We start from the raw sequence: 25,621 nt of genomic DNA on the forward strand, positions 1-25,621 counted from the left end.
ATTAATTGACAATGGGCTTCATTATGCTGTTTTATACCTTTATATAACAACTTTGATCATATCTATTCCCCCATCTTCTAATGTCCCCCACCTCCACCCTCCTAATTGTCTCTTTCTAGAGACCTCCTCTACTTTTGTGCCTTATGTTATAGACATGGTCTTAACAAGACTCCACAATGACTACAAAAACCCCTTGCAATATGTTTACTTTACCTTTGTATCATCTTACAACACCTGCACCCCATCTGGATTATTTTTTGTTACCATCTGGAAAAGAAAGAATAAGAATTAGCCATTTTTCCTTTCTTTGACACTCAAAATTAAGTGTACGTTCTGGTTAATGGAAAGCACAGGAGTCATGGAGACAGAACCCCCTCATGTCTCTAAAGCCATGCATGGATTCGGAGCTCTCAAATATTGTTTACACTTCACTCAGTAAACCACTTTGCAGTCATCTAAGCTTTATATTCCAGCTCCATCTGCAGATGAGAAAATCATGGTGGAATAATATCAGGGAGTAAAGACACCCACAATATTTAGAGATCTGTGACCTTTCTCAGAGGACCCTTGAATCCTGCTCAGTAGCAGGAGGTATAAGAATTCCCAGAGGACCTTTGCTACCTTCTTGGGTATTAAGACAGTGTGGTGGTTTGAATATGCTTGGCCCAGGGAGTGGCACTATTTGGAATTAGGCCCTTGTTGGAGTAGGTGTGGCCTTGTTGGAGGGAGTGTGTCACTGTGGATGTGGGCTTTAAGACTGTAGTCCTAGCTGCCTGGAAGCCAGTCTTCTCTTAGCTGCCTTCAGAGCAAGAACTCTCAAGAGGTAGAACTCTCAGCTCCCCCAGCACATGCCTGCCTAGATGCTGCTGTGTTTCCTGCCATAATGATAACAGACTGAATCTCTGAACCTGTCAGCCAGCTCCGATGAAATGTCCTTTATAAGAGATGTCTTGGTTGTGGTGTCTTTACAGCAGTAAAACCCTAACCAAGACAGACAGCAATAGTCTGGATCTTGAATGTCCATTACTAAAAGCCCATATGTTGAAGTTTTGGTCACCAGTCTGTGGTTCTACTGAGAGATAGTGAGCCTTTTATAAGGTGGAGCTTTGTGGACAGAAATTAGATCATTAAGGGCTGTGCCTTTAAAGAAAATATTTGGACCCAGTATTCTTTTTTTCCTTTTTTTTGATTTCTCAGTTGCCTTGAGGTGACCAAATATCTTCTGTCACATGATTCTACTATGATGCAGTATACTGAGACAGCCCCAAATAACATGTCCAGGTGACCAAGGGCTGAAACTTCCAGATCTATACACCAAAATGAACCATCTCTTCTGATAACTAAAGTAAACTGTCCCTTCTTATCTGTTGATTAGCTTATGTATTTTGTCAATATAAGGGAAAGCTTGCTGGCATAGAAAGATGGTTGACCATCTCTGGAGTGGTACAGTCTGAGGGTGGACACCAGTGTTAGCTTAGCCAGAATCCAATATGCTCCTGATTTGCCATTTTCACAGCCAGATTCATGATTCAGGTGATTTCACAATCACCATCATGATTCATGATCTCTGTTCTTTTTCAGGTCAGGACCACGACTCTGGGCCTTCCTAGGAAGGTGGTGGAGGCATTTCCCACCTGTTCACTGACACTTCCCACTTGCCCCTTCCCAGGTTGGGTTTTCTCCACCGCTTCCCTTTCAACAAAATCTTCTTTCCATGTTAAGCTGGTCCCCCTGGCCTGCTGGATTCCCGAGTGAATTCCAAATGTCAACACAGAAGAGCCTCTAAGTGGGTTTGTGCTTCTTGTGTACAAAGCCTTTCAGAAGACAAATGGGACACCGGGACCATTAGCCTAGTGCCTTTGTTTGTAAAGTTCATTTGGAGGAGGGATGGTTTACCTGTGGTTGCCTGCTTCCCTCCTTCTCTCCCTCCCTCCTCCCTTCTTTCAATTGCAGACTCCTCAGGATGACTCTATAAGTCTCAGTCTATAGGGAAAACAGCTGCACCCGCTATGAACTACAGATTGGTTGATTAGTTACAGGAGATTTGATTTTACTATGGTGATAAAATAAAATCTAATACTAAAGTTGTTTCTAAAAGGTATCGTCCACCTGAATCCCTGGAATCTGTGAACGGCTAAGGCAAGCCATCAAACAAATATGGGGGTGATCAAGTTAGGAACCTTAAATATGGCGGGCTGGAGAGACGGCTCAGAGGTTAAGAGCACTGACTGCTCTTCCAGAGGTCCTGAGTTCAAATCCCACAACCACATGGTGACTCAAAACTGTCTGGAATGGGGATCCGTGTGACTAAAGATGCAGAAGCTGGAGTGAGCGGGGCATAGACCCCGGGCAACAGGGTTGACTCCTGGGAGCTGGTCAGGAATAGAGAGGGCCCTTCAGTGTTCCTTAGTGCAACCTGCTGTGCAGGCTCCAGCTCCTTGTCTGGAAACTCAAGTTTGTAGCAGCGTTTCCAGCAGCACAGGAAATAGTTCTTTGCCCCAAGCACCAAATCCCTGGGATGGCGAACTCACAGGTCCACTTGTCCTCACGGCCATCTCTCTGCCTCTTCCCTCTTGATTATCTTTCAATTGTCTGCCTGGCAGATGATACTAATGGACATGTTGTCACAGGTTTGTTTCTGATCCATCTTCAGGATGGAGTCAGTTCTCTGAGCCTTCTTTGTATTTTAGAAAGATGCACATCTTATATCCACAAAACATGCAATACAGTTGCCATGACACAGGCATTTAGCAAGGCCAAGAAGTAGCTGTTTCTATAATAAGGACCAAATGGTACAGGTCTGTCAAACAAGACTTCAACTGCAAAACATATATAGGCCCAAGTACAACAGCACTGCAGAGAAAGAAGGGATGGGAGGCTTAAATAGCAGCAACACACACACACACACACACACACACACACACACACACACACACGGAGACACACACACATGGACACACACACATGCACACACACACAGACACACAGACACACGGAGACACACACACATACACACACACACACACACACACACACACACACACGCACGCGCAGTGGCTTTTAGGATTGTGTACCTAGCCCCAGCTCCCCTTTCTGCCTCACTTTCTGCTCATACCTCAGATCAAATGGAGAACTAGTTTAGATTTAGGAAGACCATGCTCATTCTTTCCCCCTCCAGCCGCTCTTTTCCTCCCCTTTCCTTCCCCATTCCAGGACTGGCTCTGAAATCCTGACCAGCAATACCTTTATTTACTTTGGAATCTTGTTTTAAAATAAAAAAAAGAAAATCAGTCCAGAGGGTCAGAACTACTTAACAACCGAAAGGACAGACTGCAGACTGTCCTGTAACTGAGGCACTGTCACCAGTGAGTAGGTAGGTCAGCCTCTGGAGCTATAGTTTAGCAGCTGGAAGCAGGGGTGGGGGGAGTGGGGGTGGGAGGGAGTGGGGGAGGTGAGAAAGAAACAAGGCGGGCAGAAGGGGCAGTTGGTCAACAACTTCCATGACACCTCCCAGTTTCCTTGAGGCTGCTGGGGTCCCGGGGGAACCCATTTCCTGGTGAGGCTTGAAACCTTCTACTGGGTTCAGACCACAGAGAAAATTGCTTAGAAATGCAAGGATAGTTGGGATTTAACATTCCTCCTCCCAAAAAGTTTCCCAAGGCAGGCAGCAGATAGACAGAGGCTGGGGACTGAATCCAGAGCCTTCACCTCCTTGTGTGTTTCCTGCAGTCTTGAGGCTCCCCTCTTCCCTCCCGGGGAGAGGCAGGACCCACACTGCTCTCCTAAACCCTTCACTTGTGGGCTATGTGAGTAGCTTTCCCCTCTTTGGGGTCCACTTCCGGTTTTCCTCCAGGCCCCCCCATACCTGAGAGCCATGCTTTCTGAGTCCGGTACCAGCCTGAGCGGCAGGACATTCTTCCTGGTTCAGGTCCTGCCCTTTTTTTTTTTTTTTCCACTCTGTGATTTCCTTTCCTGGTGACATTCCTTTCTTGACTGGCTCTAATGTCCAAGGTCGTGTGACGCCCGCAAGTGAAAAGGGTAGGGAAGAATGAACTCAGCACCCCGACACCCCATGCCTGCACACACCCGTATCCGCAAGTATTCTTCCTTTTACATATCGGATCAGGTTTAATTCACTGCCCATGCCTACAGCAATATCCCATCCATATCCTTCATGGAGCAAGCAAAAGGGAAACATCCTTCCTCTGGCTTGATGCACAGAAGTAGAAAGATGCTGGCCCTTGAAGGAACGCTGAGTTGCGAAGGAGCAGCTCTTTTGGAAGCAGCTGCCTGACTTACGGTGCGAGCCCTTGACGGCTAAGGGGAATCAAAAATGGGCTTTGTCTTTGGAACGATGTACGCGGCAACAGGGAAGCAAAGGGCACAGCTTTTGCAGCCAGGGTTTGGTTTACACAGGGGAAAAGCAAACACGATTAGTATGACCGAGTCTATCCACCGCTGGCGCCACCTGCTCCTGGACTCCCACAGACTGCTTGACTCTGCCCCAGTTTCGTGTTGAAGTTAAACAGTCCCGTGTTTGAAGACGGTCACGGCCACATTAGTTTGTGGTGAAGTCTCCAGGCAGGAAAAGCCTGTTTTACAATGGGGATGGGGAGGGGTGTCAGGAGAAGGTTGGAGTTTTTTTAATAGAGAAATTGACAGCATTCACCATGGTGTCAGAGGGATAAGAGCTAGTGTCAAGAGTGATCACTCCGAGACAGCTTATAGCAGTTTTATTGGCCAAGCCCAGAGCCATCAGACCATCAAAATAACAGGACTAGCAAGGATTTTAGCTCACCGAGGAGAACATGAGTGACAAGACACAGTGAGGGGAATGCAGAAGGGAAAGGGACAGCTCTGTTACCACATGGGAAACCAGCTAATAAATACAGAGAGAACAGGACCTAGAAAGACCACCATTTGCTACCCCTTAATGATAATGGATCCAGGTAAGACTCACTGATGGAGGCCTGGGGACCGAGATGGGCTAGAGAGAGTAAAAGGAGCAGAGGACCGGGCAAGGCTGGGAAGGCCCGCCTTCTGCACATGCGCTAACCACAGTACTCCTGAGCTTAGAGCAGCTGTGGTTGCCTGCATAGGGTCTACACAAGATGGAGGCGCCAAACAGTCCCAGATGGGGCACTGGCCTCGGGCTGAGCCTCCTCCCAGAGGGAAGCCCCGCTTACTTTTGTGTCAGTCATCTACCTCATGTAGTGTGTGGAATTACACAGAACACTTCATCCTCGCTAATCAAAGGTAGGAATGATGGGCAAGTGACAGGCGGGGGGAAAAAGGGGCTGGGTCCTTGTGTGGTTTTGTTTTGAAAGTCTTGCTATGTAATGCAGTCTAGTCTGGAACTCACTGTCCTCTCTCCTCTGCCTCCAGAACGGTGGGACTATGTGTGCGCCACCTTAGGACACTGGATTGGGTAAACCGTTCCAATTGAGGGTCTTTTCATTTCCATGTTCAGATTGTACATGCTCACTACCCAGTGGTCCAACATTGCAAAACAAGTCATGGGCAGAGGGGAATGACAGAGTTCTCTTCCTTCCGCCTGGAAAGCAGTTTGTTTCCTCCTCTGTGGACACTTCAAAGCATTGAGGACATACCTCTTCAAGGGTCCCATGACATGAGACCTTAAAGTCACTCCCAGGAAATAGTGTGAGTTTTAAAAAGGCTTCTGGAGGGCTGTAGTGAAATGAAACAATTACATTTTTAACACTGTCTTTGAAAACTTGCTAATATTTAGAAAAGAGAATCTGTTTTCTAAATCTGATTTCTCAGGACCTGTCCTGAGGGCAAAGTGACCGAATATTTAGGGCACCACTGCGTGGCTCAAAGATTTATTTATTTATTTATTTATTTATTTATTTATTTATTTATTTATCATTTATTTATTTAATGTGAGTACATTTTTGCTGTCTTCAGACACACCAGAAAAGGGCATGTGATCTCATTACAGAAGGTTGTGAGCCACCACGTGGTTGCTGGGAATTGAACTCCTGGCCTTTGGAAGAGCAGCCAGTGCTCTTAACCACAGAGCCATCTCTTCAGCCCCCAAACAGGTTTGAGAGAGCAGAGATTAAAGGTGAACACATTCGGAGTTATAACAAAGGATGGTTTCTCTTAGAAAACCCAGTATTTTCCTAAAACACCAGATCACAGAACTTATCTTCATAGTACATTAGCAAGTCATAGACCCCATGCTGTGGGACGCTTTTGAAAAGCCATAATGGAGAGGGCAGGCCTCATCACTGGGAGTCTTCTGCATCAGCGCCATACTGTGAGGCTTCAATACACTCAGCCAGGTCTAGTTCACACCTGGGTGTCAGAAGTCGGGGTCCTAGCCACAACTCTATGCCCAGCATCACAGATGCAGATGGACAGCTTCCTCTCTCATCCTTGTCTGTAACAGAAATCCACAGCATCACAGCTCTCCTCTAGATCTCACCATCGAGATGTGTCAGTGAGAAAGGAGAGCCGCCCTACACCACCATCTGCCCGTGGCTTGCTGTGGCTTAAATGTCATCTTGTCGAAGCTGAAGAGGAGTCCTGATGGCATCCATTCTACCCTGCACTGGGGAACTTGCTCAAGCTTGCCAAAGGGCCCACAAGCTCGTGGAGAGACTATGAGGCCCGCTGGACCCCAAGTCATGGTCCTCACCCAGTGGAGAAGTTTTGCTCCAGTGTTCTCTCCTCCTTACCCAGTTCTCCATCTCACCCCTAAAGCTCTGGTACTTTGCTTGACTCAGGTTTCTACAACCAGGGCCACAGAACATGATGATCAGGACAGAGGTGCAACAAGCGGAGATATTGGAAGGAGAGAGTCTCATGTTAAGAAAACCCTCCTGAGGTGGGGCGTCATCGGATGGACTCTCTTCTCCTTGTGGTGGGCCTTAGGGAGGGTGCTGAGTACTGGGGAGCCCATAGCTAGTGCAGACATCTGGAACATCTGGAACACCTGGACTAGGAAACAGAAGCCAGTGTCTTTACCTCTTCTGGAGTCACAGCTGGGTTTCCATGAGCACTTGTCAGGGAAAGGCTTCCTTGGGCCTGTTGGAACTGCAGCACTCACAAGGCTGCCTCCGTGGCCTTGCCACAGCTGTCCACGTGAGAGAGTGTCCCAGGCACACTGCGACGCTTCCACATTCGGAACTCAAGAGAAACAGGCCAGGCCCTGATCTGGACTTCACGGGACCCTTTGCTATGCATGTTGCATAGAGAAACGTTCTTTTCAAATACCACGAGAACCCCACTATGTGTCTCTTGTTGTGGTCTTTACCCTGCTAAATGACAGCTATTTTGACATATTTTAAAAACAAGTTCCCTTGGTCTTCTGTGTGCAATATGAAGCCCCCCCCACCTTCTGATTTAGTAATTAGCCTATATCTTTAAGACAGATGCTTGACTGGGTCTGGGGAAGGGTTCATGGTTAAGAGCTCTTACTGTTCTTGAAGAAAGCCTAAATTCAGTTCTAAGCCCCCACGGTGGGCAGCTGACAACTGTCTACTTAACTCAAACTTCACACAGTCTGATGCCTCTGGGTTCTGTGGGCATGTGGCATCTGTTTACACAGACACATATCCATAAGTAAAAATAACGTGGTAAGCCGGGCGGTGGTGGCGCACGCCTGTGATCCCAGCACTCTGGGAGGCAGAGGCAGGCAGATTTCTGAGTTTGAGGCCAGCCTGGTCTACAGAGTGAGTCCCAGGACAACCAGAGCTGTACAGAAGAAACCCTGTCTTGAAAAACCAAACCAAACCAAACTAAATAAAACCAAACAAAACAAAACCAAACAAAACAACCCCCCCCCCAAAAAAAACCAAAAACCATGGTAGCTGCTTGACAAGCCATTGGCAGAATAAACATTGGGCAGCACCTTTACTTCTGCAGTATTCCCCAAGCCTCTTGTGTGCACCAGGCACTGTGCTGCGTTCTGAGCATACAATGATGTTATGAGTGCTCCCTGGGAAAGCATAGAGTCTCTCAGGCTCTCCCTTTCTTTCCCTCCCTCTCCCCTACGCTGTGTGTTGGGGTTGGTGGTGTATTACTCAGGGCTCTCTAGAGTCACAGACCTTATGGAATGTCTCTTCTATATTAAGGGAGTTTCTTGTCATGACTTACAGGCTGAAGTCCAACTAACCCAACAATGAATGGGCAGTGGTGAATGGGAAGTCCAAGAATCTAGTAGCTGCTCAGTCCCGCAAGGCTGGGTGTTTCAGCTGGTCTTCTGTATAAGCTGGAATCCCGAAGAAGTGGGTTCCGGCAGATGCACTGGCAAGCACTTACTTGCAAGGAGAGCGAGCCTTCCTCCTCCCATTGTCCTTATGTAGGCCTCCTTCAGAAGGTGTGGCCCAGATTAAAGGTGCGTACCCACCACGCCTGGATTTGGAGTTTGCTGTCCCAGGCTGGTCTTGAATTCAGTCTCCTGGTTTTAAAGTATGTACTACCTCGCCCAAGCCTAAGCCGTTCACGCCACCATGCCTCAGAGAGGAATGTATGTATGATGGGGTTGGGTAAAAAGCATGGCGTGCTATGGGATTTCTATAGACACAGAGCAGACGCATCCCACCACACTAGTAGTTTAATAAGTGAACAGATCGACGTCAGAGATGAGCTGCACTTATATTTCCTCTACTTAAGAGCCCTGCAACTCCCAGCAACTCAGCCCTGAGTGTCATTTGTCTAGTCAGCAAGTCAGGGAGAGTGCTAGTCCTTACTTCTCCCGGATGCAATGAAAGTTCAATGAGATGGAAACACGTGGACCATTTCCTACCACGCCTGAGGACCTACTGTCAGTACTTATTCAAATACTGCAAAGGACGGAGAGGAGCTGTCAGGTGTTGGGAGAGTTTGCTGTTCTTCCAGAGGACCTGAGTTTGGTTCCTACCAACATGTCAGGTGGCTCACAGCTACCTGTAACTCTAGCCTGGGGGATCCGATGCTCTCTTCTGTCCTCGTCAGGTACCTACACCCATGTACACATGCCCAGGCACATACATGCAGTTAAAAATAAAATAAAATGTAATACACATTGCAGCTGACATGTGAGTGTTTAGTCTGGTGCTGGTTCAGGGACTCTCTTGTTTTAATTCTCTTCCACTTTACAATAAGCCTTTCAAGTGTCAACAAATGCTATAAAAGTTGGTGAGATAGTGTAGCCATTATCAATAAAATGGTTATTGCTTTAGTCATAACCACTTCCTGGTATCTGTTTTGGAAGGTTGTGGCCTTCCTATACCTTCTCCCCAGATTGTGTTCCGTAGCTTTGACAAAATGTAATTTGCTTTTCTCTTGGACTTGAATTTCCCAGGTGTTATTCTATGCACCTACCACCAGGTGACAGTATATAGTGGTTATTAATAGTTTAGTTTCAAGAGAGCCGCACAGAAGAATCAGGAAAGCGGGAGAATCAGGTGAAGGTTGCACAGGGGCTGCCATGGTAAAGTTTGCCAGCAAGGAACATGGTGAATATTCCAGGCGCATCTATTGCATTAGCTCTAGTGGCCTTGGTACAATGGCTCTTTGCAGCTCTGGTCAGGCAAGGGTTTTATTTTTTCCTCTATGGGGACCTTAGTGGGGTGGTAAAGCCTTTTACAACTCTACATAAGTCTCCATTTCACTCAAAACTGCTCATGAAACCCTGAAGTGCAAGAGTTTGAGTTTTCTCTACCATCTACTTCTGAGGCAGAGGCTGAGGGAAGGAGGAGCTTGTGACGCGGGGAGGGTTCTAGACCCTCTGGGGTTCTACATCACCACCGGTCCAGCCCATAAGCAGCATCTCCCCTGAGATTGTGTGTAAGCTGGCCTGGAGTCCCACCTTCCAGTCAGGGGTCCATGGCTGTGGCCCAGGAGGTAAAGAGTTGCCCTGAACTTACTAAGAGCCACCTGGAAGGGTTTGGAGGAGAAGCTTCTTCAGTAGAGTCCAGGCATCATGGGAAAAGATACTAGGCACATCGGGGAAGAAAATAGCATAGGAGGCACATAGAACTGCCCAGCTCTGGGGGGGGGGGCAGCAACCCCCCAGTGCCCTGTGGGGACTGTTTTAGGCGATGCCTTTGAAAGGCTGTTCCCTGTTCTCTGGATTGTAAATTTCTGAGAGTTGGTACTGCCTAGAGTAGATGACACACAGTTCTCATAAGGATACTCTCTCTCTCCCCTCCCCTTTCTGTTGCCCACCTTGCATGTGTGTGTGTGTGTGTGTGTGTAGGGGTGTGTCTGTAGGTGTGTGTGTATACAAATAGAATGAAGGTCCTTGGTAGACACAGACTCAGCAGTCACTGGTATGTCTCGATCCACCTGAGTCTGAGTAGGCCCAAGGATGGCATTTCTTCCCAGTTCCTAGATGATGCTGTCCAGGGAATACAGGTTGGTGCTAACCGCCCTACTGCTTCAAAGAAATTGAGACTGCTTTAGTTCCCTGGGTTGCTTCATCTCTGGTTGGGTCAGGCCAGCTTTATTTAAGAGGGGAAGGTCAGTATCTTCAGAACACTGTAGCATGGTGAGTCCCTAGCAAGCAATGAGGCTACCACATGGTACTGAATCCTTTTAGTGACTGATGATATGGCCCAAACCAAGTTGCCAACACAATCACTTGGATAATAACTAATACGTCATCACCATCTCAGTCCCAACACAAAGGCAGGTTAAACATCTTAAGATTTCAAAATTGTTGTTGTTGTTGCTGCTGTTGTTGTTGTTGCTGTTGTTGTTGTTGTTCTTCTTCTTCTTCTTCCTCTTCTTCTTCATCTTCTTTTAAAGTATTTCATAACACTGTCTTTTAACTCCTTTCTTCTGTTTTGACACGGTCTTACTCCTCCCCCCCCTTCTTTCCTTTTGGGAGAAGGCAGAGCGGGCAGGGTCTCACATATTTCAGACTGGCCTCAACATCACAATATAGTTGAGGATGGCTTTCCTACCTCTGATCCTTCTGATTTCATTTCCAGAGCGCTGGGGTCACAGGCACGTGTCAGCATATCTAGTCCGATGCAGTGCTAAGGATCAAACTCAGCTTTGTGTACGCCAGAGAAACACTCTACCAGCTGTTACTTCCCCAGGCCATTTTCTAATTTACATGTGGCCTATTATTCCAGATTGTGGCATGTAATAGGAAAGAAATGAGAAAAAAACCAAGCGCCTGAAATATGGAAGACATTTAAAGAACATACTCTGTCATGGTTGGTTTGCTCTTGGATTCATTCCCTTCCTTTGCTCAGCGATTTTTTTTCAGCAACTGCATCCCTGCAGCTCTTTTGCCTTCAGAGTCCATCAGTGGCAGGGCTGGGCTGGGCCAGAGGGCAAAGAGCAGAGACATCAGGGATCCATCTCTTCCTCTCTGCCTCGGACGGACTCCTATCCACCCTGGAGGCAAGTCAGCTCTCTGCAGCATCTGATGGCCAACAGAAGCCCTTCATGTCTACCTCTACTTCTCCCCATAGAGTAGTGTCTTAGCACATGTTTGTTACTAAAGCCTAATACCTCGGACTGTGCAATTTATAAACAAAAGAATTACTTTTCAGAATTTGGAGGCTGCGGAGTCTAAGATCTGATGGTTACGTCTGGCAGAGGCCTTCTTGCTATATGGGAAGGTTTTACCTGAAGGTTTACATTCTAGAGAGGAAACAGGGATAGGACACAGGTGAGTGTCCTTAAGAGGGTGAGTTCGGGCAGGAGAGCAGGAGAAGACGTTCCTTCTCACCAGCAACCCACTCCTGTGATATTCATATTATTCCACACGCCCTAACAGCACCTTTCTAGAACCCACAACCTTCAGCACTATTGCTCTGTGTGTGTGTGGGGGTAGGGGCTCAGTATAAAGTTCAACACAAGTTGGACATGGGACAAATATTCAAATCACAGCAGGTGGAAGCATCTACCTGCTTTGACAGTCCGTGTCACCTCATCGTCTCATTTGGCTCTCAGCTTCTCTCATATCTGTATAACCAAATGTCCACGAAGCACATATGACTTCCTTGGTTTGAAAGGAGTTATTCTGTTTCCCTTCAGGGACTTGCCTATTACAGATAGTATCATTGTCCAAGGAATACTGACCACATGACTAAATAATAGTCATTTGATAATCGCTGGTCTTGGGTTCTTCTGAAAGAACCAGTGTCTATATTGTGCTTGCAGTGTGCCTGTGTAGGGCAGGTCACAGAGGTGGCACTAAGGGTGGTTGCAGAGGACTTTAGTCTTGTACTTATCTCTACTGAGTTCTCTTTCCTCTTTCTGCCTGCTTGCCCTGCAATGTCACTTCAGGACAGGTCCCCTTTCCTTCCAATCTCCTATGCTCCCCTTTAGGAGATACCCTAAAATTTCCCCCAGAGAAAGTGTAAGAGATGTAAGACCTCCATAATATATTCAATGATCTTATGGGATCCCCAATATAACCAACCTGTGTGAGTGACATTAGGGATTAAATCCAGATGCTCCTCACGTCTGCTGAGATGTGGAAGGCACTTTGCTATCGAGCCCTGCAATGGCTATTCCTTGTTGTATAACTTGACTACATCTGGAATGAACTATAATCCAGAAATGGAAGGCACACCTGTGATCCAGATCTTGAGGCTGGAAGACCCAGGTTTGTGACATGGATCTTGACATGGGAATCTTGAGGCAAAGTGGCCATGAAAAGCTTAGGCCCAGGCAAGGTAGTACACATACACCTTTAAACCCAGGAGACTGATGCAAGCAGATCTCTGAGTTCAAGGACAGCCTGGGACAAAGCAAATTCTGTATCCAGATTGGTGCACAACCTTTAATCTGGGCCACAGTTGCTGGAGGTCTATATAAGGACACTGGAAGAAGGGCTATTGGCTATTCTTGGACTGTTTGCACTGACTTGCCAGCACACCTGTTGGAACCTACTTCTACAGAAGACCAGTGAAGCACCTAGCCTCATGGGACTAGAGTCTTGGACTCCCCATTCTTGTTCATTGTTGGGTTAGTTGGTCTACAGACTGTAAATCATTACAATAAAGTCCCTTAATATATAGAGATAGTCCATAAGTTCTGTGACTCTAGAGAACTCTGACTAATACATGCCCCATTATTAGTGAGGCTGGTTGACACTATGCTCAGGAAGGCCTCTGTGGGGCTCCAACTCAATTCCTTAAGGAAAATATCTGCAACTCTGAGAGTATGTGATACAAATTTCCCCTTGGACTTGATGGACAACTGTTCCTTGGTATCTATGGGTGATGGTTCTCAAATCTCTACATGCTCCAGTCCTTTCCATAAAATGTAGTATTTACATATAATTATATATACATACATATATTTAGTATTTAAATATAATTATATATGCATATATGTAGCATTTACACATATGTATATATAATACACACATACTCTCCCATATTCTTTATTTTTTAGGTGGTGCCCATGCTTTTAGCATTTTCAAACATCTCTAGATGATCAATAGTACCTAGAGCAATGCAAATGCCATGTAAAGTTATTATTTTGTATCGTTTAGGGAAGAATGAACAAGTTTCCAGACACTGCAGATGCAACCATCAAAGGTGTAACTAGGCAGCATGTGCCAATGACCTCTTTAACAGATTTTCCTAAATACTTCCTATCATCAATGGGGGGCAGAATCTATAGGTACAGAACCCACAGACAAGTGTGTTTGCTGAGGAAGTCACATAGATAGCTCTGAAGAAAGTGGCCGAGCTCAGCTAGAGAGCTCAGCTAATCCATAGCCTCATATAACAGCATGGCCTTTCACCACTGACATTAGATGCTTCCTGGAATTTCTGCTACTTGGGCCGAACCCTATTGCTTAGAATAACTATGTGGCATTCAAACTATGTTTAGAGAGAATCAATGAGCTATAGTGATGGATGACCAGCTTCGGGTGGGTCTAGGCCATGACCTCCTGGATGACATTTCTTCTTTGGGACTATAGACTCATGTACTTTGAAGAGTTTTCACAGAATAGTTTTCCTGAGATAATTTTTAAAATCTGAAAGATGACCCCTTCTGCCTTAACATGTATAGTTCAAATGGACTCTTTGTCATATTTTAAGTTTTTTATTTATTTATGTTTTTAAAGACATGGTCCCACTATGTAGCCAAGAGGAGCCTTGATTTCAGGATATTCCTGTTTCTGGCTCCCAAGTGCTAGTTTATAAGTAACTGCCACATGCCTGGCTTCTGGTTTAAGTCACAAAGCAAGCTGAGCAGGACCCATCTACAGAGAACTCCCCACCCCCTTTACTTTTTATGATCAATTTTATTTGTAAGGCTTTATCACCAGAAGGTCTGGTCAAAGTGCACATAGAATCTATATAGGGAGCTATGGTAAAACAAATAGATGTGGCCATTGGTTCCAGACACAGAACTTGTAAAGACTGTGCAATTTCCCAAAGTCCTAGTGGCCTCTTGATGATTTGGAAGGAACCCTGCTGACTGCACTTGGGTTTATGTTACTGAGGTGACTTAGATGGGGTTCCCTGGATAGCCTCAGGGTGTGACCATTACCACAGACACTAAATAGAGGTTTTGGTTGGTTTAATATCATCCACTAGTATCTCTGTCTCTTTGTCTCTGTCTCTTTGTCTGCATCTGTCTGTCTGTCTCTGTGTGTATGTATGTGTGTTCTTGAGACACACACATGTGCATATTCACACTGTGTGTTGGGTGATGATAAATATTGGAAATTAGAAAGAGATTGAACTCTGTAAATCCCACAGGCAGTAGGGGGTTGCCCAAAAGTGTATAAATGCCCCCATGAAGTATAAATGCCCCTGTGTGCTGCGAGGGTGGTGCTCTCCAACTCCATGGGGCAGAAGTTTGTTAGACCCCGCCTTTGTTCAGTATCATCTGTCTGCTCATCCAAGTCTTTATACTTTGTAACAGACCAGTAGACATAACCCAATAATTTCTCTCAGTTCTGCAAGCCAGGGCACCTTTTTACAGCTGCTTGGCCACATGTTCAGAGTCCAGGTTTGTAACCAGCATATGAAATGGGGGCAGTCTTATGGCTTTGGCCCTTAACCCAGGGCATCTGGTGCTACCTGTGGACAGCTAAAGCAGGAAGCTGGTTGGATTGTGTCTACCTAGCTGGTGTGCAGAGGTGGAGAACTGCTCCGTGTGCAAAATCTATGCAATGACCTCAGCAGTGAGGTGCTCTGGGAGAGATCATGGAGGTCAGAAAGCAGTGTGTCGTTTCTTAGTATGGCTTAGAAGAAGAGGCTCTTAAAGTGATGCACAGACGATGGTCTGCCATTAGTCTTGGGAGTCAGTTGTTAGAAGCTGGGTGGCCTGGAGTTCATCACAAATCCTCCCTCGGTCTCAGCATTGCCAACATCAAAGGGGGAGAAAGAAAGAGTAACATCCAACCTTAGAGGGCTGATTTGAGGACGACTCCATACAAACACATGATGAGCCTGGTGTGGTGGTTAGAATAAGAATGGCCTCCATAGATTCAAATATCTAAATGCGTGGCTATCAAGAAGTGGCACTGCTTGCGAGGGATTAGAAGGTATAGCTTTGGAGTGGGACACTTAGCGTGTGCTTTGGGGTTTCAAAAGCTCAAGCCTGGCCGAGTGCCTCACTCTTCCTGCTGCCCGTGGATGCAGATGTAGAATTCCCAGCTGCTTCTCCAGCGCCTTGACTGCCTGCAAGCCACCACGCTTTCCCACCATAGTGACAATGGACAGACCCTCTGAAACTATAAGCCAGCCCCAATTCAATAGTTTCTTTCCTAAGAGTTTTCATAGCCATGGTGTCTCTTCACAGCAATAGGACACTGACTAAGACACCCGGCAAAGTGTGCGCTGCCTGCTCCCCATCTGTGTGGGGAGCTCATTTACTCCTATAGCCTGAGTGTTCAAGTTGATGTTAATAAGCCTAAATCTGCCTAGACACCACAATTTTATCCATTGCTGCCAGCTTTCTTTCTGTGATCCTAGCATCTTTACTAACCAAAGCAATATACTTTCCTCTACCTATACAACCTGTCAAAGCTACTTAAGATTTCCATTCCTAGTCTCTCTTTAACTATTGCTCTCCTATCTTGCGCTCAATCTTGTCAGAAGTTTGTTATTAGATTTAAGACAGACAGAATTCCCAAAGGCCTGACAGCTTCTCTCAGGAGGTCTCAGAAGAAAGATGGACACCGCCACAGGATGCTGCCTGAAAGTGCAGTGGACAAAACCGGATACCTTGAGTCAAATGACTTAGCTAAACAAAGGTAAGCCAATTCTCATGTCATGGGTATCCATTCCACAGAGAAAAGCCGTGCATCTTCTGTGCTTGGAAGCCAGACTGACAGCCAAAGCCGCCATAGAGACCAGAGACCACAAAGAACTGCTGGCTACTGGAATCTGTCATTCTTTAATAATATAACTGCTAAGTTATTGTTTATTCCTCAGACTTCTGACTACATTGACAGCTAGACAGTTATCTCCTTACCTAAACTCTGTTTCCATTAAATGTTTCATATTTCCTCTTCTTGCTCTGTCACTTTCCCAACCTTCAATTCTATTCCTTCTGATCCACAAAGGCTCATCTTAAAGACTGTTCATGTGGTTAACTCATGTTGTTATCTCTTTAATAAACTTGTTAGCTACAGGAAACCTACCCAGATCTACTGCTCATGGACCAAGTAGGCTCCATCCAGATAAGTACATCTGCCCAAGTTCCCACTTTACTACCTTTCCAAAGGGTGGGTTTCCTCTGGGTTTCAATTGTACATCTTAAGAAAATTTTCCTTTCTCCCAAATGTACTTAGTCTTATTCCCTAACTATACTAATGTGTTACAACATCTTGTTAAGTCCAGGCCCTTGCCATATCCAGGACAACTCCAGAGAAGCAACCTTCAGATGCTCCAATCTCCTCTCAGCTTCTCCAGACGCAGACAGCTTCTACTGGACCTGTTCTCCTGACCTATCTTCAAATGGCTCTACAAATCCTGGACAGCAAGGAAGCAGCCAGTCCTCCTGAGACTGGACAATCACCCCCCATACCCCTTTCTCTAGGTTCCCCAGAGACACGCCGCCCCAATGTCAGCATGAAGCAGTCAGATCACAACAACGACCCTATTCCTGCTTCGCCGTATGCGCCGTCACGTCTTTTCTTTTTTCTTTTACTTTTATTAATTAACCAAACATTGGGGACTGTTGGGGTTTTGTCTAAGCTCCACCCCACACCTACCTGGCAATAGCCAGGTATGCCCCGCCCCAGAGATCTGGCCCACTATAAGAGGGGCTACTTGCCCCTCCTCTCTCTCTTTGTTCTCCGCTCTCCCACATACTCTCACCTCTCTGCCCCTGGGGCTCTTCCCCCCCTCCACGTGGTCATGGCCAGCCTCCACTCTCTCTCTCTCTCTCTCTCCCTCCTCTCTCTCTCTCTCTCTCTCTCTCTCTCCCACTAACTCCCATCCCCTATTCTGAATAAACTCTATTCTATACCATGTCTGTGTGTGTGTGGTCCCTCAGGGGCAGAGGTGCCCAGGCAAGGGCCCGCCTGGACACCTTCCCCCACGCCGCCTAGCCACACTCACCTAACCCCCTATACTCCCACCTTTAAGCCTCATCATCCTGCTGAATCCTTCAACCACTAAAAGAAAATATTGAAAACTTTAAACCACCACCACTAAATCTCATAAAATCTTAAAACATATGCATCACATAATTGAACTGAAATCTGAACGAGCCAGAAAGAAACGGATTTTTGTGACTTGCTCTGTCCACTGGCTCCAATGTTACTGGAAATGAAAGAGTCTTTCCATTCCGAGGGATACAAAATTTAACCAAAAGTGGAAAGAACAGACCACCCCACAAAAAGCCTGAACCAACAAGCGCTGGCTTACCTGCCGGGGAGCTGGTCCATTAGGCTTCTCTGGGCATTAAGCTGCTCTTCCTGAAACAACAACAACAACAACAACGTGGGAAACTGAGGGATACTGCATTTTCACAGCGGGAGATGCCCAGGGACTCATTTCCCGAGGGGCGCAGGACAGTGATGTTGCTGTGGGGTTTTTGGCCTGAAATGGTGGGCCCAGGCAGGCAAGAGGCCTGAGGTTTGTTAGGCCTGACTTGGCAGCCCAGTCCCAGGCACTTAGCACTCAATTAACAATTAACCAGCCTCTCAGTGTTCCCATTTATAAAATGAGATTGTAATGAGATTTAAACGGCATAACATGTAAACTGTTCATTGCACACTGGGCATGCTGGACTTGTTAACGCTATCTACGCCATCTGACGGTCTGAATGCTTGGGTTCCCTTCAGACTTTAGATGCTGAAACCAATCCCCAGTGTCGCGGTGTCAAGGCGGGGCCTTTGGGATGTGAGTGGGTGATGGGGGCACGGTCCTTACAAAGCTGCCCTAGGGCCCTTGGCCTTTCACCAAGCAAGACTGCATTGAAAAGATGGTCATCTTGGAACTTAGCAGAAAGCAGTCTGTTAGGCCCTTCATCTTAGACTTCCCCATCTCCAGAACTGTGAGACAGGGTTTCTGTTGTTTATAAACCATCCAGTCTCGGGTGTTTAGTTACAGTAGCTTGAACATTTAACATACTTGTGGGTAGTGTTAGTGAACACTGCACGGCACTATGCCTCCACACAGATGAGTGCAGAGGTAGCAGGAAAGAGGAATTATTTTGCTCCTTGGGGACATCTTGAGCAATGCTTCGACTACTAAAAGTATAACCATTCAATAAATAAAATACACAACTTGTAGGAAACGTTTTTTGTTTATAATGAAAATGATGTACGGGATTTAGAAGGCAAAGAAATACTCAGATTTGTACTTCTCTGTTTAGTAGAACACTCCACTGTAAACAGACACATGTTCAAGACATGTTTTTTATTCTACCCCCAAGTAACTAATGAGATAATGAACTCTGACATACCATACCATACGGGATGATTACATACATCCAGTGAATCAGTTTCATTCTATTAGCCGTTTATTTTCACCCAGTATTTGTTTTTTTATTATTCAGTATTTCTCTAGACATTGAAACCACTAATTGAATATCCCCAGACCTATTGTTCTTGATTTTGACTACACTGTTAATTCTTTGGCGCACATAAGGACGATATGAGCCAGGTGAAATGCACGCACGCATTCAGGGAGCAAGCCAGCGTTTTGGGGAGAGCCAGGCGACAGACAAGAAGGCTTACACAGAACTCAGATGGTCTGCAGTGCACAAGTAATGCCGGACATATCCAGGGGAGGTACTACATCCAGAGCTGCGAGGCTCAGGCGGATGGGAAACCAGTGTGGGCCAGTTATGACAGGAAGGCCTTCGGGCAGAGCAGCGAGACAAAAGGGAAGCCAGTGGTGCTGTTTACTAAGCCAACAAAGAATTCGGAACTCCTGCTTAGAGTCAAGGTACACGGAAGCTGCGGGTAAGTGCTGTAGGGCTTACCCAACAGAGTGACAACCTCCTGGGGGGGTGGGATGAATAGTCTGCATTCCTGATGTTTAAAGAGCAAGTCCTTGGAGACCCTGAGGGGCTAAAGGTTTACTTGGAGGACTGCTGCACTCTGAGAGAGAAGACAGGAAGAGCGAGGACACCTGCATGTGGGTGGGGAGAAAGGTCTGGGGCAAAAGAAGTAAGAGGAGCAGTGCAAATATTTGAGAGAGGAGGTCCCTGCAAGAGTTCTGTGGGGCCCGAAAATAAGGACCCCAACCTTATTTTCTGGGTTATAATGTCTTGGTTTTGCTTTGAAAAAGATACTGAATTATCCATTGGAGGCTGCTCTTCAATGCCCACACCTGTAGTGAGTTGTTACTGAGTCAGGCACGTGGTAAGAAAGGTCAATAGGTCACTCTCCTTGACCCACCACAGAGCGCATCACACGGTGGGTGGGTAGGCAGATATTAGAAGCAGAGACAGCTTCATGGGAAATAGCTGGATGCAGGAGAATACAGTGGGGGGTGCGCTTCCTTCTGAGTGAAGGGCGGACCCTTCGATATAGCAGTAGTTAAAATACAAGGTTTGGTAGTTAAGAGTGCTTACTGCTCTTCCAGAAGACCTGTGTTGGTGCTTGGTCCCCAGCACCCACAATGGGTATCTCACCATTGCCTGTAACTTCAGCGTTAGGTGGTCTATTTTCTGGCTTCCATGAGCATCCTACACACAAAAAAATATGTGTGCACACAACTTGCATGAAAAAATAAAAATAAAATGATTTTAAGCCAGGATCCAATACATGGGTGGTACCAGTCTTCTAAAGCATAGCTCTCATCAAGCCCTTCCTGGACAAGGAGTCTTGAGTGACTCTGTGGTGCCTGGCGAGGCATTCTGACCCTCAGCTTTTGCCTTTAAGGCCTCCCTTATACAACATTCAAACCCCCCCCCCCCCCCACACACACACCGGTTATTTCGGCAACTCTCATCCTATGTCCAGTTAACCTGGTATTTTTGCTGTTTCAACCACGCCCATGATACCCTGCCTCCAAGCCTTTATGCGTATTATTTCCTTTGGGGCTCCTTGCCCATCAATGCTTTGAAAAATCCCCTTTACATTTCAACGCAAAAAGCTTAAAATTAAACCGTAAATAAGTAAGCTGACGTAGGCGATCGGCAAAGTGTTGCCGTCATCCCTTCAGAATGTTCTAGAGCTACACAGTCCAACACGGCAACCTCGGGCCACATGTAATTATTTTAATATAAATGACTGAGAATTAAAGTGTTAGGTGCTTGGTTCCCCCATGGCTTGGTTTCCTTCCAGAACATTTGAGGACATTAAACCGAACGAGGTCCCTTGTCTGTTGGTGAACAGTTTCGTATTGCTTGACATCCCAGGGTTCCTGCCCACAGGATAGAATCCGTACTCTGCTGTTAAGCTCTCAGGAGAAGGCTCCCCGAACCCCACGTCTGAAGGGGTATTTCTCCCTACCCCTGCTCCCCAGACCTCCCTATGGGTGTGTTGGGGAAGGCAGCTAGCTAGCGCCTCAAAGTTTGCACATCTTTGAAACAGCACTGTCTTTTGGAAAGACTGGTCTTGGCCTACATCCAGAAAGTTGCCTGGAGTTTATCTCTCAACATCTTGGTGCCTTTGCTCCTTCCGCTGAGGTAGACCGAGCATGCGTGACTCAGGATTGGCAGGTGATCAGCTACAAATATTGCAGTTGCAGCTCTTGCAGCTGCTCCTTGTGGAGGAGGCGGGTCTACGGGAGTCCCTCTTCCGGAAGAGGGGTGGCACTCCTTACCACTCCTGCTCATTACTACCCACGTTTCCGGTTTTTGTTTGTTTTTTTTTTTTTTGTTTGTCTGTCATTACCTGAGAGCTCAAGTACCTCTAACAGGAAGGGACATTTCGGCTTAAATAAAGGTGAAGGGACAGGCCGGAACGTTTAATGATCCCGGGACATGCCAGACGCATGCGTAGGTAGTTGCCAATCACCCCATAAGCCCTCCCCACGAGGCCCGGGGGCGTGGAAGGATGTGAGACTGGGGTCTGGAGCAGGGTTCCTGATGGTGGAAAGGAGGCTGGATAGCATACACATTTAGAAGATGGGCTCAGGTAAGGTGAGGAGGGGACCTGAATGCTATGCTAAAGCCAGACTGTGAGATTGAGAGTCTATATCTGGTGGCACCGCGCTGGCTCGGAAGGTGACCTGAGCCCAGGCGTGACTTAATTGTAGATTGTTTTTTGCCTCGGTTTGTATCACAAAGTGGACAGTCTTCTTTCTATAACCTTCTGTTCTTTTCATGAGAAGGAAACCAATTCCTTTCCAAAAGGCATTAAATTCTGAACATGATAAGCCCCGAGTTGGCACCAGCGCTTTTCCTTGTAATTGGCAAACACATTCAGATTGGGCTTCTGTTTTCCTTTGATGGCCTCCCACCCCCACCCCTAAGCAAGGCCAACATCTGAACAGCAAGAAAAGATCTCACGCAGGGCTCCTTTCTCCCAACAAGCTTTGCAAGCCGTGCAACATCTTCCTTGGATACGGTTCAGCTGGGGGCCTTCCCTGTATTCCAAGAGGAATTCCTCACCCTCACAGAGAGCCTTTGTTGTCCGGGGTTATGCGAAGCTAACCGCTTGCTTGCTTTGCACAAGGAAGTATCTTTTCATTGTGTGAAGTCATGATCAAAGAGGACTGTGAGGGCAAGCAGGAGAACAAAGTGGCGATTTACATCTAGAATTGCTGCCTAGAAAAGACGGCCCTGTTCCTAGAGCAAAGCTCGCTCATCTCGACATGGAGTGTGGATTTCACTGTCTACGGATGGATTTCATTTTTAAGATGCACTTTTTTTTTTTTTAAAATTTGGGCATGCCGTATGCATGCAGAGCTAGAGGAGGGAGGGAGTCGGATACCCTGGAACTCCACTTAGAGATGGTTCTGAGCTACCAGGTGTGTGGGAACCAAATCCGGGTCCTCTGCAAGGGCTGCAGGTACGCTTGGCAATTTCTGATGGATTTATACAGTTTAGTCCTTTGCATCTCTGTGTGACTGGATTTTCTTTTTTCCTATGACTACGTGTGTGGTGTGAATGTATGTTGGTGTAGCATGTGTGTGAATGGACACGTGTGTGTGTGTGTGTGTGTGCGCGCGCGCGCACACACACACATGAATGTGGAGACTAAAGGCTTATGTCAGTTCTTCTACCTACCATTCTTCACTCCTCTTTGGAACAAGGTCTCTTGCTGCTGGCCTTCCTGACTGGCTATGCTGGCCAGCCTCAAAGCACCAGGATTTCTACCTCCTCAGTCCTTTGGCTTCCTCCAGTGACATATATACAAATATGTGTGTTTATGTATATATACATATGTGCATACACATATACATAAATATATGCACAAATATGTAATATGTGTATATGCACGTATATATGCATGCACACATATACACACATATAGGTATGTATAATCTTCTCTGTCTTGTTCACAAACATCTTAAATCTTGTCACAGAGCCGGGCAGTGGTGGCGCAAGCCTTTAATCCCAGCACTCGGGAGGCAGAGGCAGACGGATTTCTGAGTTCGAGGCTGGCCTGGTCTACAGAGTGAGTTCCAGGACAGTCAGGACTATACAGAGAAACCCTGTCTCGAAAAACAAAAAAAAACAAAAAAAACAAAAAAACAAAAAAAACAAAAAAACAAAAAAATAAAAAATAAAAAAATAAAAAATAAAGAAAAAATAAAAATCTTGTCACAGGTCTTAAAAAACTTGTTTGAGTTACATGGCAACATCTTGTTTCAAAAAATAAAGTCTATCATATCTACATACTTATAGATATATTGTCACCAATATACATATAAAACAGATAGTCACACATACAAATATGTATACACACACAAATACATATCCTAAGCACACAAAGTTTTGGGAAAAGCAAAAAAAAAAAAAAAGAAAAAAAAGAAAAAAATTCAGCTTTAGTCTCCCCAAGCTAACCTTGTATTATGTACCTGGCTTTCTCCCTATGATATATTAGATAACTGTAGTGGCTATTCCTGGTTGTCAACTTGACTGTATCTGGAATGAACTACAATCTAGAAGTGGAAGGCTCACCTATGATCCTAATCTGGAGGCTCAGAGATATAAGTTTCTGACCTGAATCTTGGCATGGAGACTTGAAGCATAGTTGCTATGAATTTCAGAATATTAAGACAAGGAGATCTCTGAGTTCAAGATCATCTGGGATTAAAGGCATGGAGGCACATGCCTTTAATCTGGGCCACACCCTCTGCTGGAGACCTACAGCCTTTAATCTGGGCCACACCCTCTGCTGGAGATATATAAAGACATTGGAAGAAGGAAGATTTACTCACTCTTCCTTGCCTGCTTGCCTCGTGGGACTGAGCAACTGCTAGATCCTTGAACTTCCATCCACAGCTGCTGCTGCCCATTTTTGGGGAGTTGGACTATAGACTGTAAGTCATCAACAAATTCCTTAACTATACAGAGACTGCCCATACATTCTGCGACTCTAGAGAACCCAAACTAATACAATAACTTTTGTGAAGCTATGACCAAAATACTCACAAGTATAGAGAAGAGGGCTTTATCTTGGCTTACGGTTTCAGGGGCTCAGTCTCTGGATGTCTGGCTGGAGCATCATGTTGGTAGATGTATATGAGAGGCTGATCTACTCAGAATGGACAGAGTGAGGTAACTTCAAAGTCACCCTCCTATGCTTTCAACTAGACCTACCTCCTGAAATGTCCAGAACATTTCAAAATTAGAGCCACCAGCATCCCAATGCTAGGGGACTAAGCATTTAGAACAGGAGCCTGTGTGGGGGGAGGATTTCATATTCAAGTCATAACATATAGTATGTTTTATGTCCAATATCAGGTCAATTTTATATAATATATAGGTAATTTCATATCCTACCTCTCCCCCATTCAATACCATACATTGTCCCATAACAATGTATGACAGCTCCAGTGAATATTCTAAGCAGCTACAAATGAGTCCACCGGTGACCCCCAGCCCATTTATTAACCTTCTTCTCTAGATCCTGACATTTTTTGAAAGTTTCCATTTTTGGTAAAGTTCTTCCAGCTTTCAAGGTCAAAGTCTATAGTAGACACGTAAATGCTATATGTATTTGATGAGTCTCCCACTCCCGACCAAGGATATGAAAGTAGAACAATTTAGAAAAAAGTTCCTGGGAATGGGAGAGAAGGAAGGGTAGGGGTGTATGTATGCAAATATGATCAAAGTACGTTATGTACGTGTATGAAAATGTCATACTAAAACCCACTGTAAAAAAAGGAAAAAAGAAAAAGAAAAAAGTCAGGCAGGTCACACCTTTAATCCTAGAATTTGGGGGGCAGAGGCAGGTGGATTTCTAAGTTCAAGGACAGCCTGGTCTACAGAGTGAGTTCCAGGACAGCCAGGGCTATTCAGAGAAACCCTGTCTTGAAAAAAAAAAAACAAACCAAAACAATCAACCAAACAAACAAAAAACAACCCACTATACATAATTAATACATGTTAATAAAACACAAAAAATTTCTATTTCTGTGTGGATCAACTGTTTTATCTTAGATGGTATAGTGGGCGAGCAGAGACAAACCAAAATCCCACATTGTTGTTCCCCACTGCAGCAAAATCCCAAGAGATCAAAACTTCACTGAAGAGCTGGAGAGACGGCTCAGTGGTCAAGAGCATTGACTGCTCTTCCAAAGGTCTGAGTTCAAATCCCAGCAACCACGTGGTGGCTCACAACCATCCATAATGAGATCTGACGCCCTCTTCTGGTGTGTCTGAAGACAGCTACAGTGTACTTGTAGCCAGTTCATCCTGGAATCAAATACAACTTGCTCAGGCATTATTTTTATCCCTTCCTCTTAAGAATTCAACTCCCATGAAAGGAAAGCAAGTTTCCAGAAAATATTGCACAGATTCCCCTCCTCCTCCTCCCTTCCCCTCTCTTCTTTTCTCTTCCTTATCCCTCTGTTTCATTTAATAACAAGTACTACATTTTCATAAGTTAAAATTGGGAAGGAGGGAAATTCTCAAAATTCTGCGGGTCAAAGAATTTATATGGGAGAAGCAACCAATTGCATCTTCTGCAGCTCAGGATGTGCTGTGGAAACATAGTTTGTGGGAACCATCCTAAATGAATTAGAGTAGACAAGAAACTCAACATTTAAAAATAAGCATAAAAACCTGCAGATCACGAGGGCACCTCTAGACAGGGGCT

At 45.7% G+C, this 25,621-nt stretch overlaps 1 protein-coding gene across 1 annotated transcript in view; it reads right to left on the reverse strand.

Moving 5' to 3' along the window:
• C11H4orf19 (chromosome 11 C4orf19 homolog) overlaps positions 1-25,621 on the reverse strand; it is an 83,987-nt gene that overhangs the window by 1,724 nt on the left and 56,642 nt on the right. The window contains exons 2-3 of the mRNA XM_052199404.1: positions 17,820-17,869; positions 214-267 (exon numbers count right to left, since the gene is read on the reverse strand). Coding sequence (XP_052055364.1) covers positions 214-245 — 32 coding nt within the window. The 5' untranslated portion in view covers positions 246-267; positions 17,820-17,869. The remainder of the gene's footprint in view (positions 1-213; positions 268-17,819; positions 17,870-25,621) is intronic.

The sequence above is a fragment of the Apodemus sylvaticus genome, chromosome 11, assembly GCF_947179515.1.
Source record: "Apodemus sylvaticus chromosome 11, mApoSyl1.1, whole genome shotgun sequence".
NCBI lineage: Eukaryota > Metazoa > Chordata > Mammalia > Rodentia > Muridae > Apodemus > Apodemus sylvaticus.